General features: G+C 40.4%; 1 protein-coding gene across 1 annotated transcript; it reads left to right on the top strand.

The window, feature by feature from the left end:
- The first annotated feature begins 60 nt into the window (after window positions 1-60).
- Window positions 61-6,650, top strand: wdr83os (WD repeat domain 83 opposite strand). Its single transcript, XM_034188953.1, has 4 exons — window positions 61-218; window positions 1,470-1,575; window positions 3,927-4,024; window positions 6,364-6,650. The coding sequence occupies exons 1-4, from the start codon at window positions 169-171 to the stop codon at window positions 6,428-6,430; spliced, it is 321 nt and encodes a 106-aa protein (XP_034044844.1). The 5' UTR covers window positions 61-168; the 3' UTR covers window positions 6,431-6,650.
- Window positions 6,651-19,892: the final 13,242 nt, after the last annotated feature.

The following is a 19,892-nucleotide window of genomic DNA, read 5'->3' on the forward strand; positions in this document are numbered from 1 at the left end:
CTCTTATCCGCTATATAGATAGATCCTTTCAGCTTTTATTTTGAAAATGAAACATCCTCTTCTACCATCTATGCTTTCACCGAAGGAGCCGTTTAGCTGTTTTTGTTAGCATGCTAGACAGTTTTTCTTCATAAAATATCACTAAATAGGAGGGCGTCGTAACATATTATGTCCTCCAACAACATGGCAGACCCGAGAAGACAGAATAAGATTTTGCGGTTAGTATTTATACGTAATTTGATATTTTGTTTTGTTTTTCCAAAAGTGGCGTTAGCTACATTGCTAGCTAACAGGCGAACAGGATTAGCTGCTTCAGGACTTCTCAGTCCTTGATCCTGAAAAAAATCTGGTTCTGTAGATTTTAATTCTTTCATCTGATTAACTGTTAGGTGTTCACTTGATATGTAGTTAGAATCTGCCGGTTTTTGACTTGATTGTCTGGACTCTTTGACCACATAGTTCACGATGACCCATTAATCATTTATTATTTACAAAATACAAATGATTTTATATTTGCTGTCTTTTGTCACAGTGGTTCAGGTTTGGGTTTTTAAAAATTTAAGTCATACAAATAATTTTCTTTGGCCCCACTATAATTTTATTCCTTAGTATTTTGATAAGGGATTCATTATAGGATATTACCAATATGATCAAAATACATGTGGTCTGGGGAAAAAAAATAGAATTTCATGATGCCATTGAAGGAAAAGATGAACAGGATGAAGAACAAGACAATATTCACCAGATAAATAACAGTATGTAATCTTTAAAATGAGCTGTAATTTTGCAGCATGTCACATTATAATCCTTGGAGTTTTGGGAAATTTGAAAGGCCCTATAGCTTCAAGATTGCTGGGATTATAAAAATACATATGTAATAATTTTCACTTGGACTCTAACAAATTGAACAATATTTTTTTTGTTTTTACATTGGACAGGTTAAATTAATTGTAAGAATAATAAACAGCTTAATCAGTAATGAAAATAATTATTAGTGGTGTCTGAATTAAAATTTAATCTGCTATATTTGCAAAAAAAAAAAAAAAAAAAAAGGCTACTGAAAACATGTAATTAAACTGATTTTACAACTTTTGCCAGATATGCCTTTGTCTTTCCAGCAACAAATTGGACCACAGTGCACTGATGTGATTGTTTTTATCCTTGAAAATAAGGTTTGTGCACATTCTGCTGGTAGAACCTCTTATTGCATGCATTATGAAGGACTGAAGTAATAATCAACATGTGTCAAGACATCAAAACCTGTGTGAAAGCCTGCTTCAAATGTGTCCAGAACAGCTCCATCCTGGATGTCACCTGTCCTGCTGTGTGGTGTATCAGACGTAAAAGACTGACAGTACCTCTGAATAATGTGCTGAAATCCAGTGCAGGGCACACAGTACATTTTTTAACACATTAAATCCTTGTTATGCAGTGCATTTGATTAATATGTGTATTCTGTTCTACTGTAGGTACAAACCTCCCAGCGCAGAGAGCAGCCCCACATTGGAAGACCCCACGCCTGACTACATGAACCTGCTCGGCATGATCTTCAGCATGTGTGGACTGATGCTGAAGGTGACAAACAGGAACACTCTGTCTACTGTACCTAAATCTTTGGGGAGGTGTCCCGAAGATTAAATCCAGATCCTACATAGTCATTCCTTTTAGATGATGAACCACTTTTGTGTAAATGTAAGGACACTGAGCATTGTAACACAGATGAAGGTTACGGCATTTGGTTAACTGTCTCTCCAACAACAACAAATACATTGTACATCTTGGAAATTCAATGCAAGAGAATCACATGGGTTTATACTTACTGGAGGACATTAGTTGAAATGCTATGAAACCAGTGCGCATGCCTACTTGTGCAGTGGGGAAAAAGCCAGAAAAGCTTGAAAACGTATCAAATGATATGCTTGTAAATGAGCAAACAATTTTGCTACTGTTGTCACTGTGCTTTCCAAAAAGGCATTCAGGTTGGATCATAAACAGCCCTCAAATAAGCCGGATTCCACCAGGACTACTTATTGTCATCAGTATGACAACAAATAAATGATTGTCTCATAGAAGAGAGCAGCTGCTCCAGATACGTGGGCCTGTGGCAGTGTTAAAGGGCATATCTCACTCCAATCAACACTATCTTTTAAAAATTATCTGCCAGATTATGAATAATTACTTCCAACGCTTTAACTTGTGTGAGTCTTGAAGTAGCTGATAAAAATAAACTCGGTCTTACAGCATCTGAAGAATGCATAATAAATTCACAGCTATTTTTAGCAATAAAAGTGATGTAACCTCAGATGCTAACTATTACCTGTCTGAAGGTCAGTCTGCCTGTGTTCAGCTGCAGACTACTTCATGATTTACACCAGCACACAGTCAGTCTGGGCTGTTTTATGTCTCCAAATGTAATATGGCTTTAATTTGGCTTTCAAATAATCAAATTCTTGTATTTTGCAATCAGCAAATATCCGTCTGGCCTCATTGTAACCCGTGATGTATTCATAAAAAAACTAAAGAAAACAACAGCATCGCATACATCTCAATAAGGCTGAATAATAATATTGATTACATATGTTAAAGTAGTGTCTCAGATTTCACTCCTACTGTGTTCACATACAGAGCTGTGTAGAATTGTTCCATTGTGTGGAGCTCCACAGAAAAACAAGCCTGCGGATCCGGTGGATCCAGCGTGACTGGGAGCTCCTGGTAGCACTTAGCTTAGCCCTCGGTTTAGCTCAGCTTAGCCAGTAACTCAAAGGGCTCAGAGCTGTTTCACATCACGACTGTCCTGTTAAAAGCAGCCACTCGTGGTCATGTTCTCTCCAACTCGGTGATCACAGAAGTGTCTTCCTCAGCGGCGCTGTGTCCAGCACGCAGCATCTTGGCATATCGCGACATGACACCACCACACAAACCACAAACACAGCTGGTTAACCCCTTTCTAAGCCTGTATATCCCATTGATGGGAAATTTCACTTTTTATTCGTGAGATACTGACAAGCCAAAATGAGGCGGGTGGTGGGGGGTTAAACGGTAGGAGAGGAAACACGCTTTGTTAAGAATTTTCTCCTGGCCATATGAAAGGAAAGGATAAAGTCCGTGGTTAGATCCATCATGTTTTGAGGACCATTCTCACGCTGTGCTGGCCTTCACCTATGCTGTTTGTTCGAGACACTATAAAAGAAAAACCTCTTACTTTCCTCCTCAAAATATTATTTTTGGAAAATGTGGTTCAAATGTGCCATGTGGTTAAAATGTGCAAAATACACATTTTAACCATTTTGATGTATTCACTGTCAAAGTACACAAAACCACTGATTTCACACTGTAAAAAAAATTAAGTTTTCCCTCATTCATTTTAAGGGTGTGATCTGAGATGATGTCACCAAAATTCATATTCCTCACAGCTTGATCTTTCTGAGCATTTATCAGAGGCAGGTGAAATCATGCCTATGTTTATGACTAATTTCTTAGGGCATATAACACCAAAAATAGAAAGAAATACATTAATATTTTTATTTATTTATTTATTTATTTATTTATTTATTTATTTATTTATTTATTTAGACTAGTTGGCTCATTTGGCATTTTACTCACTTTAAGGCCTGAATGTGAAGGTTTTGGACCATCGCAGGCTGTGGGTGCATTAAAAAAACCTACTGAGCAGGACTTTTTTTGCAGTGAAATGTGACATTTGAAGGTCCACAATGGCCCAAAGTCCAAAAACTATTGCCAGGCCAATATTACCATCAACATTTGTTCTTATGAGCCACTGCATTTAATTGACCTGCGTGCAAGCAACTTCCAAATTGCAGCTTGGTCTCGCCGTCAGTACCTTGTTTTTTTTTTCCCTTTAAAAAAAAAAATTGTACACAAATTGTCAAGAATTCGACCATTTCCAACATTTGTTTGTCTTTCAGCTGAAGTGGTGTGCATGGATCGCAGTCTACTGCTCTTTTATCAGCTTTGCCAACTCCAGAAGCTCAGAGGACACCAAACAGATGATGAGCAGCTTCATGTGAGTGTGAAACACTGTCTGAAAGCAGGGTGTGATTTTAACGCTTGTCCGATTGTCCGAGACGAGTAGAAGAGCTGCTCGGACAGCGGGGCTGTTCTATTACAGTCTCCTACTAGGACAACAAGAGATTTTCAGTTTGAAGTGGTCAAATGTATTATTTTCACTGCATCATTAACACAACTCGGTCATACCGGTGACACCGTTGTACCACACAATATCATGTTCGACTTTATTGAGGAATTTTTGGGAAGCTCCTCCAGTGGACAAATGAGGAAATACGAGGTCTGTCCAAAAAGTAACTGACCTTTTTATTTTTTTTCAAAAACTATATGGATTTGAATCACGTGCGATTGCATCAGCCAAGCTTGAACCTTCGTGCGCATGTGTGAGTTTTTTCACGCCTGTCAGTTGCGTCATTCGCCTGTGAGCAGGCTTTGTGTGAGCAGTGGTCCACCCCTCTCGTCGGATTTTTATTGCAAATAAAATGTCTGAACGATTTGGAGCTTTGCTGCATCAAATTTTTTCCAGAAACTGTGAGAGACCTCCAGGTGGACACCATTCGGAAAATTCAGATGGTTTTCAGGGATGATTTTATGGGGATTACACAGATTAAGGAGTGTTCCAGCCAGTTTAAAGACCGCCCACAGCGTCTGAGAGCGCGGCACACTCCGAGTGCTGATCGACAGGCTGAAACCCCGCTGAAACAACCAGATCATTTACAAAGTGAAGGCTTTGTTGATCCGGGACGTTGTCTGACTACCACAGAACTAGGAAGAAGATGTGGACATCAGCACTTTTTCAGCACATTCCACTGTTACAGAAGTTTTTGTCATGGAAAGAGAAGCAGAGGAATGCGCCACAGAGCCGCGAATGGCGCGGACAAAAGCACCTCCGTGTTGGTCTCACAGGACGGCTTTCAGATGGCTTTCAGACGGCTTACGGTGGCTTTTCAGTCGTGTGACTATCCGAGAAATTGTGGATAGCTGGACATGCCAGAACATGTCCTGTGAGGCTTCATCACGGCGTTGCTTTGTGCCATGCGGCTCCGTCCCGTTGCGCGAATCCCTCCGCTCCTCTTTCCATGACAAAAACTCCTGTAACAGTGGAATGTGCCGAAAAAGTGCTGATGTCCACGTCTTCTGCCATTTCTGTGGAAGTCAGACGACGTCCTGGATCAACAAAGCCTTCACTTTGGAAATGATCTGGTTGTTTCAGTGGGGTTTCAGCCTGTCGATCGGCGCTCGGAATGCGCCGCGCTCTCAGATGCTGTGGGCGGTCTTTAAACCGGCTGGAGCACTCCTTAATCTGTGTAATCCCCATAAAATCGTCCCTGAAAGCCATCTGAATTTTCCGAATGGTGTCCACCTGGAGGTCTCTCACAGTTTCTGGAAAAATTTGATGCAGCAAAGCTCCAAATCGTTCAGACATTTTATTCGCAATAAAAATCCGACGAGAGGGGTGGACCACTGCTCACACAAAGCCTGCTCACAGGCGAATGACGCAACCGACAGGCGTGAAAAAACTCACGCATGCGCATGAAGGTTCAAGCTTGGCTGATGCAATCACACGTGATTCAAATCCATATAGTTTTTGAAAAAAAATAAAAAGGTCCGTTACTTTTTGGACAGACTTCGTATGTATACAAAGACACATAATCACGTTGTTGCTAATAATGTGCGCTTTTTTAATTTTACTTTTGGGTTTCAAGTAGGAAATGTACAGAAGCCCTGAAATGCTCACATTGCCCACTAGATGGTGACAAAAGCTGCTCAAATGTGCAGCAAGGTCTCAAGGCTTTTGGTGAAATTAACAGCCAAAAGTCAGCTTACAGTTGTGTCCCTGCCGTTATGGGATATTTAAATTTAATAAAATGAATTAATGTGGATGTCATGCCATTGATGCTTGTTAGACTCTGCTTCACCTCATCATTTTTAACCACCACTGTAGGATGTGTTATCTATATGAGAAGCGGTCAAAATGCTCAGTGTCCAAACTGTACACTGAACGTGTGCGTGCATACACCTGCAGGCTGTAGATGTTATCATACTGTAACTTGCAAACAGAAAACTCAAATAAACGTCAAGTGGGGAGAAAAGATGGACTTTCCAGAGTGCTGCAGTTGTGGTCCTAGTGTCTGCATGATGCTGCTTCAACAATGTGTGTGTGTGTGTGTGAGATTTAAAAAAAACAAAAAAAAAAAACAGGATGAGATCAAACTTAGAATCACTGCGGTTCTCCAGAAACTCTGAACTCCCAAAGTCCAATCAGTCCAAACATGAAAGTGTCCTGTTTGACATCATAACAGCTAAATATTCAATCTCACGCTGTGCTGTGTGCAGGCTGTCCATCTCTGCAGTTGTGATGTCCTACCTCCAGAACCCACAGCCAATGTCACCACCGTGGTAACCAAGAGCCAATCACAGAAAAGCACGGACGTGAAGTCAAGGCAGTGAAGCGGGAGAGGAGACGGGAAGAGGAAAAAAGAGTCGGGGAACAAATGATTTGGAGAGCTGGTCAGCAAAAACAACAAGATGCTGACGTGATCTTTGCACCGTTCACCGTTTTGGTAACTATTTGACAGATGTATATCACAGGCTGGTGCGATTAAAGTTATTTCGTTTTAGAATGAATGTCTGAGTTCTTTCTGAGAAGCTTTGGCCGATCTGTCTGGATTTGGTTTTTATACAGTAGATGTTGCTGTTATGATGTTTTGAAGCAGGGAGCTGATCAGTAAGAGTTTAAAAAAACTGACATAAATTACACCAGACTCAATATGTTGTGGGTCGACTCTGAGGTCTCCACATCCAGAGGGAATCGTCCTGGGTGCACCTCATAACAAAAGCCTTCAGATGGCCGACACACATCCTACACGCTCTCAACATCACAACATAAATGTACAAGTAAAAGCACATCTGTCTGTAGTGGTGTTTTTGACTATGGATGTCTTCTCTGTGACTTTATTATCAAGTCATTGTACCAGTCAAACTCATATTTTGCTGATCAGTTGGTGCTTTAGATCAGCCTTTCCAAGAGTTGTCTGTAAGTGACCCCTAGTGGCCGATAAGTATATCTGTAAAATATCAACATTGTCATTGCATTATAACTTGTTTCTGAAACTGTTTAAAAATGACTCAAAAGTCTGTAATCCTGATTCCTTTGATACTGTATCAAAAGTAATCAAATGTTAGTAATATACTGTTAGTGGTAAGGAGACCTGTTGTTTTTGAATGTTTGAATATATTGTGCAAGATTTTATTTTTTTTACTTTATTTTTTTATTTACTGATTAAGTGGTCCTAGGTAAGGAAACATTAAGAAACACTCTTTTAGATCATCCATATTGGCTTCTTGGTTGTTGAAATATACAAAAGACTAAAGTGTTTTTCAGACCATGTTTTCCTTTACCTTTGACCAAACTCCTCCAAAATCTGATCACCTGTTTATGTCCATCCAAGTAATATTCTCACTAAGTTTGAAGGAAATCCATCCAGTGATTTTTGAGTTATTTTGCTCACAGTCATATTCCCCCCCACTGAAAACCCTGCTATCGCCGCTTCACTGATATGCAGGGTAACCAGTTCCTTGGAAGCAGACTGTCGGACTTCCTGCACGTTGGAGCATGAGTCATATTCCACCTGCTTCACTATCTGAGGAAACTATCAGAACTACATCATTTACAAAAAGCTCCAAAGCAGTTGTGAAACCAGCGAAACGGTCGATCTCCAGCCCTCAGCGTCATTGAATCTCAGAGAATCAGTGTGTTAAACTTATTTTTGTACCAAGTTTGCATACTAACGATGATGCAGTGTGTAGGTCGGCTCAGGTCTGAGATCAGCTCCTGGTTAAGGGGTTTTGGTGGAGGTGTTTGTGTTTTGTGACAGATTTGTAGGATTCATTACTTGGATGCTGGTGCAGCTTTTAGATGTTGCAATGACCCGTTGTTGTACTGTCTACATTCTGTGTGCCCAGTCATAACGGTGCATTTGCTGATGATTAGTACCAGAGGACAGGATACTGATTTGTTCTGTGTCAGCACTGTTGGCTCTATTCAGTATTGAAGACCAAAAAAAAGCAACAGATTGCTGATCGTAAATTTTAAATTCAGCTGCTGACATCCTGGAGGTAACATTAATTAAATCTAATACCATTATTTTGTTTTGCTGGCATCAATCACAGTTTTTACCACCAGGGGGCAGAGCAGCACCACAATTGAATCTGAAGGAGCTCTGTGGCCTAAAGTAGGTGTGACTATGAAGTCTGTGATTGTGGCCAAAATAAAAGTGCATAGTTGTGTCTTTTTTCCAGGAAAGTTTAACAAGAAGAGCACATACCACCACCAATGTCCAACAGTCCTCTCTTTGCATTTTATTTACATTTTTTTTATTTTCCTTTGATCTTGATCACTGATCTTTGATCCTGATCATTGATACTTATCATTGCTGAGCGTTGGTTGTGATTGTTGACCTTGGATCCTGATTGGGGGATTGTGATCTGATTCCAGCAAACCTGGTTACAGTATCAAAGGAATCAGGATTACAGATCAAAGATGACAGGCAAGATCAAGTTCAAAGAGCGAAAATAAACCATCAAAGGCAAACTCTAAGCATTGATCTGGATCCACACCAAAGTTTAATCAAACCTTCTTGAACCCAAGACCTACCTGTGCAAAAAACCCCCCCAAAAAAAAACCCTCCACTGAAATGCGCTCATGTTCTTTTGAGATATCCTGCTGACAATTAAAAAAGCCAGCAAACAGACCTACAAAGGCAACCTGCTTGGTAGAAGCAGTAAATAAAGAGTCTGGAGGACAAATTATTTAATCTAACATTTAAATACATTCTTATCATTAGATTGGTGGATTTTATGTCACATGGCTTTGATTAAAGCCCACTGTATGAGTTACATAATTTTCATGCATTTTAGTTCCATATGTTTTGTAAATATAAGGACGCTAGGATCGATTTGGGTGTCATATAAAACAAATAATGTTTTCCATTCGTGTAGTGGAAATAAAGTTTTCATTCAGTGGCAGTTGGAACATTTCATTCTGTGTCCCCACTTACTCCGGTCAAAGTTCACGGGATGGAGCCTATATCCCAGCAGTCACATGGCGTGAGGCAAACCTGGAGGACACCGTCTGTCGAATTCAATTCATCAAATCTGCATGTCACTGGAAGTGGGAAGAAGTTGGACCATCCACAGAGAAAACACTCAAACACAGAAAGGTCCAGGCGGGAAGCGATCCCATGACCTTTCTGCTGTGAGGAAAGAGTGCCACTAATCTTCGGAACCATGAAAGAATTCTTACTATATGACACTTATAAACATTCATTATTTTTACCATTTAAACCTCGTTCAGTCAGTCTGGTTGACATAAGTAGATTAAGTAGGCACATCATTTTGTGTGTGTGTGTGTGTGTGTGTGTGTGTGGGGGGGGGGGGGGGGGGGGGGGGGGGGCTGATCCCGGTCCGTGTTTGTTCACTCGGTCTTCTCGAGCTCCACATCATCAAACGTCATCATCCTGTCCGGACTTTCCAGGCTTCTTAAGTTTTCTGGCTGCGGGTTCTGACTCACTTTGACGGCATGTTCTGATGTGGACATGGAGTTCGGTGCCGGACACGTCGCAGTTCCTCCTTCGACCGACCAGAACCGCCGGCTGGTTTCCAGCAGCCTCCAACCAGCAAGTGAGCGGATCGGACCCGGCGGGACGCTGCTGGGCCGGTCTGGATCTCCGGGACCCCGCTGGACAACAGAGACCCTGACGGACAGGTAATAAGGTCCGAACCCGGACAGAACTGCTCCTCACACCTTCTGGATACTTTTCCGAATAGAAAAGATATGTTTTTCCCTCACAAATAACAAACACTCTGGGTTACTGCTGATAAATACATTTATATATGAATAACTGCCGTATTTCACATGAACATTATAAAATGTAAAAGAAAAGATTAATATAAAACAAGTTCAGCTTAAACAGGTTTAAGCTTTACCTGAAATATTTCTAGTGAAGTGGAACCCAAACATCCACAAAAACCACAAGCTCTTTAGGTTTTATATAATTAGTGTTTTCACCATATTTTAAAAATCTATATTGTAAATTAAGCTTGTGTTTTTGTGGATGTTAACAGGCTTTATAAATGGCCTACATTTATACAGCGCTTTTCCATCTGCATCAGACGCTCAGAGCGCTTTACAGTAATGCCTCACATTCACCCCAATGCCAGGGTGCTGCCATACAAGGCGCTCACCACACACCAGGAACAACTAGAGGATTAAGGACCTTGTGACTGGGTGGGATTTGAACCAAGGATCATCTGGTTTCAAGCCCAGCACTTACTACTAGACCATCACCTCCAACAAATGTGTGTGTGTGTGTTTTGTAGTGTTTTCACAGTAATATTTTTAAAAAACATTTTGGGGAAAAAAGTATATTTTAATATTTAAAATTTAACTGAAATTTAACAGGCTTTGTAGTGTTTCACAATAATATGTTTTACATTTTTAATGTCTATTGTAACATTTAAAATTTAATTGAAACTACAGGTTTTGTAGTGTTTTCACAATAATATTTTAAACTTTTTTAAATGTGTATTTTAATATTTAAAATTTTACAGATTTTTGCTGCCTTTGTAGTGTTTTCACAATAATATTTTTCAAATTTTTATTTGGAAAAATGTATATTGTAATTTTTCAAATTTTACTGAATTTTGCTGCCTTTGTAGTGTTTTCACAATAATATTTTCAAATTTTTATTTGAAAAAAATGTAAGTAAGTCCCTTCGGCTGCTCCCTTGTTTGCACTTGGGGTCGCCACAGCAAATCCAAGGTGGATCTGCATGTTGAATTGGCACAAGTTTTACACCGGATGCCCTTCCTGACGCAACTCCACATTACATGGAGAAATGTGGTAGTTGTGGGATTTGAACCCGGAACCTTCTGAACTGAAACCAAGCGCATTAACCACTTGGCCACCACCCCTGCTTTTATTTGAAAAAATGTCAATTGTAATATTTAAAATTTTACTGAATTTTGCTGCCTTTGTAGTGTTTTCACAATAATGTTTAAAAAGTTTTTATTTGGAAAAATGTATTTTGTAATATTGAAAATTTTACTGAATTTTGCTGCCTTTGTAGTGTTTTCACAATAATATTTAAAAAGTTTTTATTTGGAAAAAATGTATATTGTAATATTTAAAATTTCTTTTAAATTTCATAGTTTTGTGGACAAATAGATTAAAACTGGTGCAAGATTTTCCATAAAAGCCTGATAAATTTGCATAATCTCAACTTGTAGTTATTAGTTTAATTTTATACCAGACAAAGAAATAGCAATGCACCCGGAAAGTGTTTACCTACAAAAGGACTAGTTTTTACTTCATCCTGACAGATTTGGCTGGAAATACCTGTTAAGTACTTTTCGTATACAACCCCTGGCAAAAATTATGGAATCACCGGCCTCGGAGGATGTTCATTCAGTTGTTTAATTTTGTAGAAAAAAAGCAGATCACAGACATGACACAAAACTAAAGTCATTTCAAATGGCAACTTTCTGGCTTTAAGAAACACTATAAGAAATCAGGAAAAAAAAAATTGTGGCAGTCAGTAACAGTTACTTTTTTAGACCAAGCAGAGGGAAAAAAATATGGAATCACTCAATTCTGAGGAAAAAATTATGGAATCATGAAAAACAAAAGAACGCTCCAACACATCACTAGTATTTTGTTGCACCACCTCTGGCTTTTCTAACAGCTTGCAGTCTCTGAGGCATGGACTTAATGAGTGACAAACAGTACTCTTCATCAATCTGGCTCCAACTTTCTCTGATTGCTGTTGCCAGATCAGCTTTGCAGGTTGGAGCCTTGTCATGGACCATTTTCTTCAACTTCCACCAAAGATTTTCAATTGGATTAAGATCCGGACTATTTGCAGGCCATGACATTGACCCTATGTGTCTTTTTGCAAAGAATGTTTTCACAGTTTTTGCTCTATGGCAAGATGCATTATCATCTTGAAAAATGATTTCATCATCCCCAAACATCCTTTCAATTGTCCAAAATATCAACATAAACTTGTACATTTATTGATGATGTAATGACAGCCATCTCCCCAGTGCCTTTACCTGACATGCAGCCCCATATCATCAATGACTGTGGAAATTTACATGTTCTCTTCAGGCAGTAATCTTTATAAATCTCATTGGAACGGCACCAAACAAAAGTTCCAGCATCATCACTTTGCCCAATGCAGATTTGAGATTCATCACTGAATATGACTTTCATCCAGTCATCCACAGTCCACGATTGCTTTTCCTTAGCCCATTGTAACCTTGTTTTTTTTCTGTTTAGGTGTTAATGATGGCTTTCGTTTAGCTTTTCTGTATGTACGAGGTCTGTCCGTAAAGTATAGGTCCTTTTTATTTTTTTCTAAAACTATATGGATTTCATTCATATGTTTTTACGTCAGACATGCTTGAACCCTCGTGCACATGCGTGAGTTTTTCCACGCCTGTCGGTGACATCATTCGCCTGTGAGCACTCCTTGTGGGAGGAGTCGTCCAGCCCCTCGTCGGAATTCCTTTGTCTGAGAAGTTGCTGAGAGACTGGCGCTTTGTTTGATCAAAATTTTTTCTAAACCTGTGAGACACATCGAAGTGGACACGGTTCGAAAAATTAAGCTGGTTTTCGGTGAAAATTTTAACAGCTGATGAGAGATTTTGAGGTGATTCTGTCGCTTTAAGGACTTTTCACGGTGCGAGACGTCGCGCAGCGCTCTCAGGCAGTGTCATCAGCCTGTTTCAAGCTTAAAACCTCCACATTTCAGGCTCTATTGATCCAGGACGTCGTGAGAGAACAGAGAAGTTTCAGAAGAATTCGGTTTCAGCATTTTATCCGGATATTCCACTGTTAAAGGAGATTTTTTTAATGAAAGACGTGCGGGCAGATTGCAGCGTCGGCTCGCAGCCACCGCGACGCTCCGCCACAGGAAAAACACCTCTGTTGGAAGCCTTGAGGACAAGTTGGAACATCTCCAGCTGATAAACAATTTCTCACATACTCACTCCACTGAAAGCCATCAAAAGCCAACTGGATTTTAACAAATGGTTATCAACACGGAGGTGTTTTTCCTGTGCCGCCGCGTCGGCTGCGTCCCGACGCGCGGATCCGTCCGCACGTCTTTCATTAAAAAAATATCCTTTAACAGTGGAATATCCGGATAAAATGCTGAAACCGAATTCTTCTGAAACTTCTCTGTTCTCTCACGACGTCCTGGATTAATAGAGCCTGAAATGTGGAGGTTTTAAGCTTGAAACAGGCTGATGACGCCGCCTGAGAGCGCTGAGCAACGTCTCGCACCGTGAAAAGTCCTTAAAGCGACAGAATCACCTCAAAATCTCTCATCAGCTGTTAAAATTTTCACTGAAAACCAGCTTAATTTTTCGAACCATGTCCACTTCGATGTGTCTCACAGGTTTAGAAAAAATTTTGATCAAACAAAGCGCCAGTCTCTCAGCAACTTCTCAGACAAAGGAATTCCGACGAGGGGCTGGACGACTCCTCCCACAAGGAGTGCTCACAGGCGAATGACGTCACCGACAGGCGTGGAAAAACTCACGCATGCGCACGAGGGTGCAAGCATGTCTGACGTAAAAACATATGAATGAAATCCATATAGTTTTTGAAAAAAATAAAAAGGACCTATACTTTACGGACAGCCCTCGTAAATCCCATTTCCTTTAGGCGGTTTCTTACAGTTCGGTCACAGACGTTGACTCCAGTTTCCTCCCATTTGTTCCTCGTTTGTTTTGTTGTGCATTTTGATTTTTGAGACATATTGCTTTAAGTTTTCTGTCTTGACGCTTTGATGTCTTCCTTGGTCTACCAGTATGTTTGCCTTAACAACCTTCCCATGTTGTTTGTATTTGGTCCAGAGTTTAGACACAGCTGACTGTGAACAACCAACATCTTTTGCAACATTGCGTGATGATTTACCCTCTTTTAAGAGTTTGATAATCCTCTCCTTTGTTTCAATTGACATTTCTCGTGTTGGAGCCATGATTCATGTCAGTCCACTTGGTGCAACAGCTCTCCAAGGTGTGATCACTCCTTTTTAGATGCAGACTAACGAGCATATCTGATTTGATGCAGGATTTGCATGGATGCATGGATTTGATTCCATAATTTATTCCTCAGAATTGAGTGAGTCCATATTTTTTCCCTCTGCTTGGTCTAAAAAAGTAACCGTTACTGACTGCCACAATTTTTTTTTCCTGATTTCTTATAGTGTTTCTTAAAGCCAGAAAGTTGCCATTTGAAATGACTTTAGTTTTGTGTCATGTCTGTGATCTGCTTTTTTTCTACAAAATTAAACAACTGAATGAACATCCTCCGAGGCCGGTGATTCCATAATTTTTGCCAGGGGTTGTAGAAGCAACTTGCTTTAATAACTGTCATGGAGGTCTCTTAAATGTTTTTCCACTGTAATACCCCTTAAGCCTTAAATGCTCATTAACCTTCAGTGATGGTGCATTAAGCATGAACACAGATTTCTGTTCATATTTTAACCTTCAAGAATCAGATACAGCAGCAGGTGATACATAGATACAGTATATATGATTCTTTAGTCACATCTTTAAATAATAAATTAAATGAGCAAATGAACTGTTTTTTCCAACTTAAAAGTCAAGTTGTCTAAATAAGTTTTGAAATACATGGTCGACAACTAAATTCATCCTGTTGGGTGACAATAAGACTGTGGTATGACTGTGGAGGTTTAATTCATAAACATATTAAATGCACTGTCCAGCGGATTGAGCTCTAGTTACCGCAGTAGGCAGTTGATGATGAATCTTTCTTAATTTTGGTTAAAGTCTGAGCTGTTGTTAAAGTTGTAGACTTGACGTTTGATATGTGACAACCAGACGAGGTCTCAGAAAACAGAAACACAGATCAGTTTACGTCACGGGCCCCGAGGCACCTTCATCTGTGCGTAATACCGGTGTGTTTGTTCAGTCTGTGTTGATACAGGATGCACAGTGGGGACTGTATTTGCTGTACAGATGAGACCTTTGCTCTCCTTTTATTGGCTCTTTGTTCCACAGATCAAAGATAAAGCTCATTGTGCTGCCGCTATTCTTAGTTTTAATGAGAAGAGCAAAATGCAAATGCGAAGAAAGCAGGCAATGCAGCTGTACCTGTAATTACATGTAAGGACTTCAAACTCACGCAGAAGTTTTTACATCTGCATGAATTCTTTGGAGACATGGTGAACTTTACTAGGCTGAGCAGTCATCCAATCCTGGATTGTGATGGACAACGTTATTGTAATTTAAGTCAAATAATTCTTGATGTTTAACTGAAACAATGCTGCGTCCTTATCCAGATCTGTACCAAACTTAATTTTTCATAAGCTGTGTGTGATGGACAAGTTTTATCAACGTCAGTGAATTAGTTTTTGAGAAGAATCCACACAAACACGGGGAGAACATGCAGAAAGGCCCCAGGTGGGAATCGATCCCATGACCTTCTTGCTGTGAGGCAACAGTGCCAACCACTAAGACACTGGGATGCCCATAAATCAAAGTCTTAATATGTAATATGAATCCAGATCCCCATCAACAATGTGTTTTGTGCAGAGCAGGAGTTGGGCTACCAATAGGAAGACTTGGGTTTGATTCCCGGTTACACTGTCCTTGGACAAGATGTTTCATCTACATTGTCTCAGTGCACTCGGGTATGAATGGATATCGTCTTTGACTGGACAAGTAATCTGCATTGGACCTCTGGTGTAGTTGGAGAGTCTCATCTGCTTCAAAGTTACAGAATCCAGGGAAGGTTCTGGCATCAGTAGGTCTCAGAGCCCATATAGGACCTCCTAGAGAATGTAGAGCATTCTGGATATTTCAGGCTTTGTTAATATGTGTCTAGGTTTTGTATGTCAAAGTTCGAGTTCATAGTCAGAATTGTCCAAAAAACCCAAAACAAAACATGCCAGCTTTGATGAGAGGAATTGTTAACATTTGAAGTAAAAGATGCCAATGGATTGAAAAATTTGGAATTGATTCCCAACTGGAACCTCTTCCCTATGGGCCAAATCTGTTCTCTATTCTTTATGTTAATTGGAAACGGTAACCACATGGTGCCTACAGTCTTTTATGAAATATTTACTCGTGTCTTCCCTCGGAGTCGGAGTGTGAATGTTCCATGTCTGCTTTGTAGACGTGATGCTCTCCGCGTTGTGCCGGTGTAGATTTTGTTACCAGCGTTTCATCATTCTGATGGTTTGTTTCTGTTGAGTCGTGATCGCCCACCGGCTTCACTCGGTAAAGCAGGTTCGGATACACTGCATTAGTTTGTGTGGTTCTTTTCACAGCTCAGTGGTTTAAAACAAACACTTTCACACTTTATTTAGCTCAGTCAGGACATTTGCTCCTTCGTGTTCCCACTTGGGACACTTCTTTTTTCTCCCTCCAAGGTTTTTATTTCCAGGGAATTTTTACTTTTATTTGAGAGCAGCTTGGAGAGAAACAGGGAATGAACACAGAGGGAGAAAAAAGGTCAGGCGACAACATTCTTGTGCTCAGTCGGACCAGCGATGTTGCAGTAACACCAAAAGGACCCCCAAAAACCCACCAGAACCTTTATGTTACACATTAAGTCATAGTGCAAAAATCTCTCCACCAATTTTCATGTTTTTATGAGCTGTCATGAGGTCACTCAGATGTTTAGTGATGCAAGTATCTTTGCTGAAGTCTTCAGGTTCCTGGTGCTTCTTGAACACTAATTGGTGTACAAGTGTGTTGGCTGGATGTGTTTGTTACTTGGTCTACATGGAGGATCCTTGGGTACTGTTGGAATGACTTTGTGCCAAACAAGTGAGGACTAGGGAGACTCAGATAAGGGGTGTCATTTTCATGGTGAGGGGAACATTAGCTACTCCATTTTGAAGCACGTAGCCCATCTCTCTGGTCTGATCCAACATGGAGGCACCTCAGGCAGGCGAATAAGATGTTCATGTTTGACCTGGCTGCAACAGATAGTTACTTTTGAGAGGTGGCGGTGGATTGACTGTCTGCTTGAGTGGTTGCCATCCATGACCTAAGGAAGTTCTGTGGTGTGGTGGATCATGTTGACATGTGGTACCAGCACATGCTCCTAAATCTGACCTTCCTTGACCCAAGGTCTTCCTTCAGGGGCCGATCTAATTTCAGCTTAGGGGATTGGTGTTTTATGACTTTTTAAAGGTGTTTCGAAGGTATGCCAACACTATGGGGGTCTGGGGGAATGCTACCCGGAATTTTTTTTAAAACTTACACTCCTTTTCCTGCATTCTGAGCCAATCTGGAAAACATTTTTTTTTTTATTTAGAACACTAGAAATCTTCTAATTCTGCAGGCGGCAGCATTTATCAATCAGCTGTTGTTTACACAAGCCCTTTCCCATATTTTATTACATCTTTGGCCAGCAACCTCTTCCCCCACGCACCACTGACCTCTCCATCAAACTTCTTGGAAGTTTTTGTTCGTGTTTTTTTTTTTAAGATAAACTGCTGGTCAAAAAAAAAAAAAAAATAGACTGGTGGGAAAACATGATCCTGATGTGAAAGATTAATGCCGCCGTGTCGTAGGCACATCTGTGTGTAAGATCATCTGCGTAGGGACAGCTATGTGTAGGGGCAGCTATGCATAGGGTCATCTATGTGTAGGGTCATCTATGTGTAAAAACATCTATGCGTAGTTATATGTAGGGACAGCTATGTGTAAAGGCATCTATGCATGGGGACAGCTATGCATAGGGACATCTATGCATAGAAACATCTATGTGTAGGGACATCTATGTGTAGAAACATCTATGTGTAGGGACAGCTATGCGTAAAGGCATCTATGCATGGGGACAGCTATGCGTAGGGACATCTATGCGTAGAAACATCTATGTGTAGGGACATCTATGCATAGGGACAGCTATGTGTAAGGGCATCTATGTATCAGAATCAGAATCAGAAGAAGTTTATTGCCATTGCCAGTGAACAGGATTCACAGACTAGGAATTTGCTTCGGTACAATGGTGCAACATTAAGAAGAGATAAAATGCTAAGATAAAATATAACATATGTGTCAAAATAAGATAAAATCTAAGATAAAAAAAAAGAAATATGAAATATGAAAGGCTGTGTGCAACAGAAAAACAGAGAAACAGAAAAAACAGTGCAGTGGGAGGAGTGCAATTAAAAACCAAAGTACACTGTCTAAAGTGACCCGTGATATGGGGACATCTATGCGTAGGGACAGCTATGTGTAAGGACAGCTATGTGTAAGGGCATCTATGCATGGGACATCTATGCATAGGGACAGCTATGAGTAAGGACAGCTATGTGTAAGGGCATCTATGCGTAGGGACATCAATGCGTAGGGACATCTATGCGTAGGGACATCTATGCATGGGGACAGCTATGCGTAGGGACATCTATGCGTAGGGACATCTGCGTAGGGACGTCTATGTGTAGAAACATCTATGTGTAGGGACGTCTATGCGTAGAAACATCTATGTGTAGGGACGTCTATGCGTAGAAACATCTATGTGTAGGGACGTCTTTGCGTAGGGACATCTATGTGTAGGGACGTCTATGTGTAGGGACCTCTATGGGCTCCGAGAACGTGTTTTATTTTGATGCCTTGGGGACGATGCTGTGGCTGCAGGTGTGAAATGATTCTACTTCACCTACGTGGATCAGCGTTCTTTCCTCTGTCAGACCCCCTGGTCCCCCATCTCTCTTTTCATTCGGCTGGTGTTTGTTGCCTCTTTCCATTTTATTGAAGTGCTCTGTCCGTGCTGCCCTTGTGCCTGCACGGGGTGAATGCCGGGTCCTGTTTCCGCTCTTCTTCGTTGACACTTTCCTGTCAGTCATTGCCTCTGTCCATCACTGCCTCCCTCTCTGTCTCTTTCTTGATGTCATTTGAGTGCCACACTTTGCCCTTGTAGTGTCGTATCTGCATGTTTCTGTGTGTATTCGCTGCTGTAACCACTAACGCAAGCAGACCAGCGGGATTCAGGCCCTGCGGCGGGCACATACGCCCTCATTCAGCCAACAAAGTCCTTACCGTAGCACTCTGTCTCGTCGTTGTAGCCGCAGTGTGCCAGCGTAAATCTCTGCGTATGTGTGGGCCTGTCTTTGGGAATTAGTTTTCACTTTACACCATGTCAAGGAGAAATAATGTATAATGCAGCCTCAGCAGATCAACGGAGAAGGAAAATGCTGTTTCCAATACATTAGAACGTGCACACGTACACGCAGAACTACAACCCAGAGTATTTTTTGCAGCTATCTGGCAAAAATTAAAGTGGCAGATTAGAGCCATTACTCTTTACAAGCATTTAATTACTAATGTTTCTCCTTTATCTTCCTCTTCACCCTTTTTTCTTCCCGACACATTGCATTGTTGTTTGTCTTCTTTCCTTTTACTGAATGTCTGACTTATTAATGTTTTTTGCTCACTTTGCAAGGACAAAAACATATATATTTCAAACGTGGTAAAGAGCAAAGTACAAATCCCCAAATAATACATATTTACCAGGCATATATTACAGCAATACACATTAAAATATGTGCTTCATTATTTAATTTTAAGAAATTGTAATTAGTGTGTCATAATTTATCATTGTCATTTGTTTTAATGGAGGACTGGAAATTGTCCATATTGGCTGTGCCAGAATTGATAGAAAAAAAAAAAAAATCTAATCACAGTTCATGGGTTGATTTAAGCATAAATAATATCAATTCTAATGAGCTAGCTCTTTTGGCTCATTCACGTAAAAAGATTTGTTCATTTGGATCATTAGCTTTTTTTATGTTATTATACTCTGGTCCAAAAAGAGA

This window comes from Thalassophryne amazonica, chromosome 15 (assembly GCF_902500255.1).
Source record: "Thalassophryne amazonica chromosome 15, fThaAma1.1, whole genome shotgun sequence".
Taxonomy (NCBI): Eukaryota; Metazoa; Chordata; class Actinopteri; order Batrachoidiformes; family Batrachoididae; genus Thalassophryne; species Thalassophryne amazonica.

Excerpts from the sequence above, each read along its gene's own strand:
- wdr83os (XM_034188953.1), top strand. The coding sequence starts at position 169 with ATGTCCTCCAACAACATGGCAGACCCGAGAAGACAGAATAAGATTTTG. Across the intron at positions 219-1,469 it reads AGACAGAATAAGATTTTGCG|GTACAAACCTCCCAGCGCAG; the intron begins GTTAGTATTTAT and ends GTTCTACTGTAG. Across the intron at positions 4,025-6,363 it reads CAGATGATGAGCAGCTTCAT|GCTGTCCATCTCTGCAGTTG; the intron begins GTGAGTGTGAAA and ends TGCTGTGTGCAG.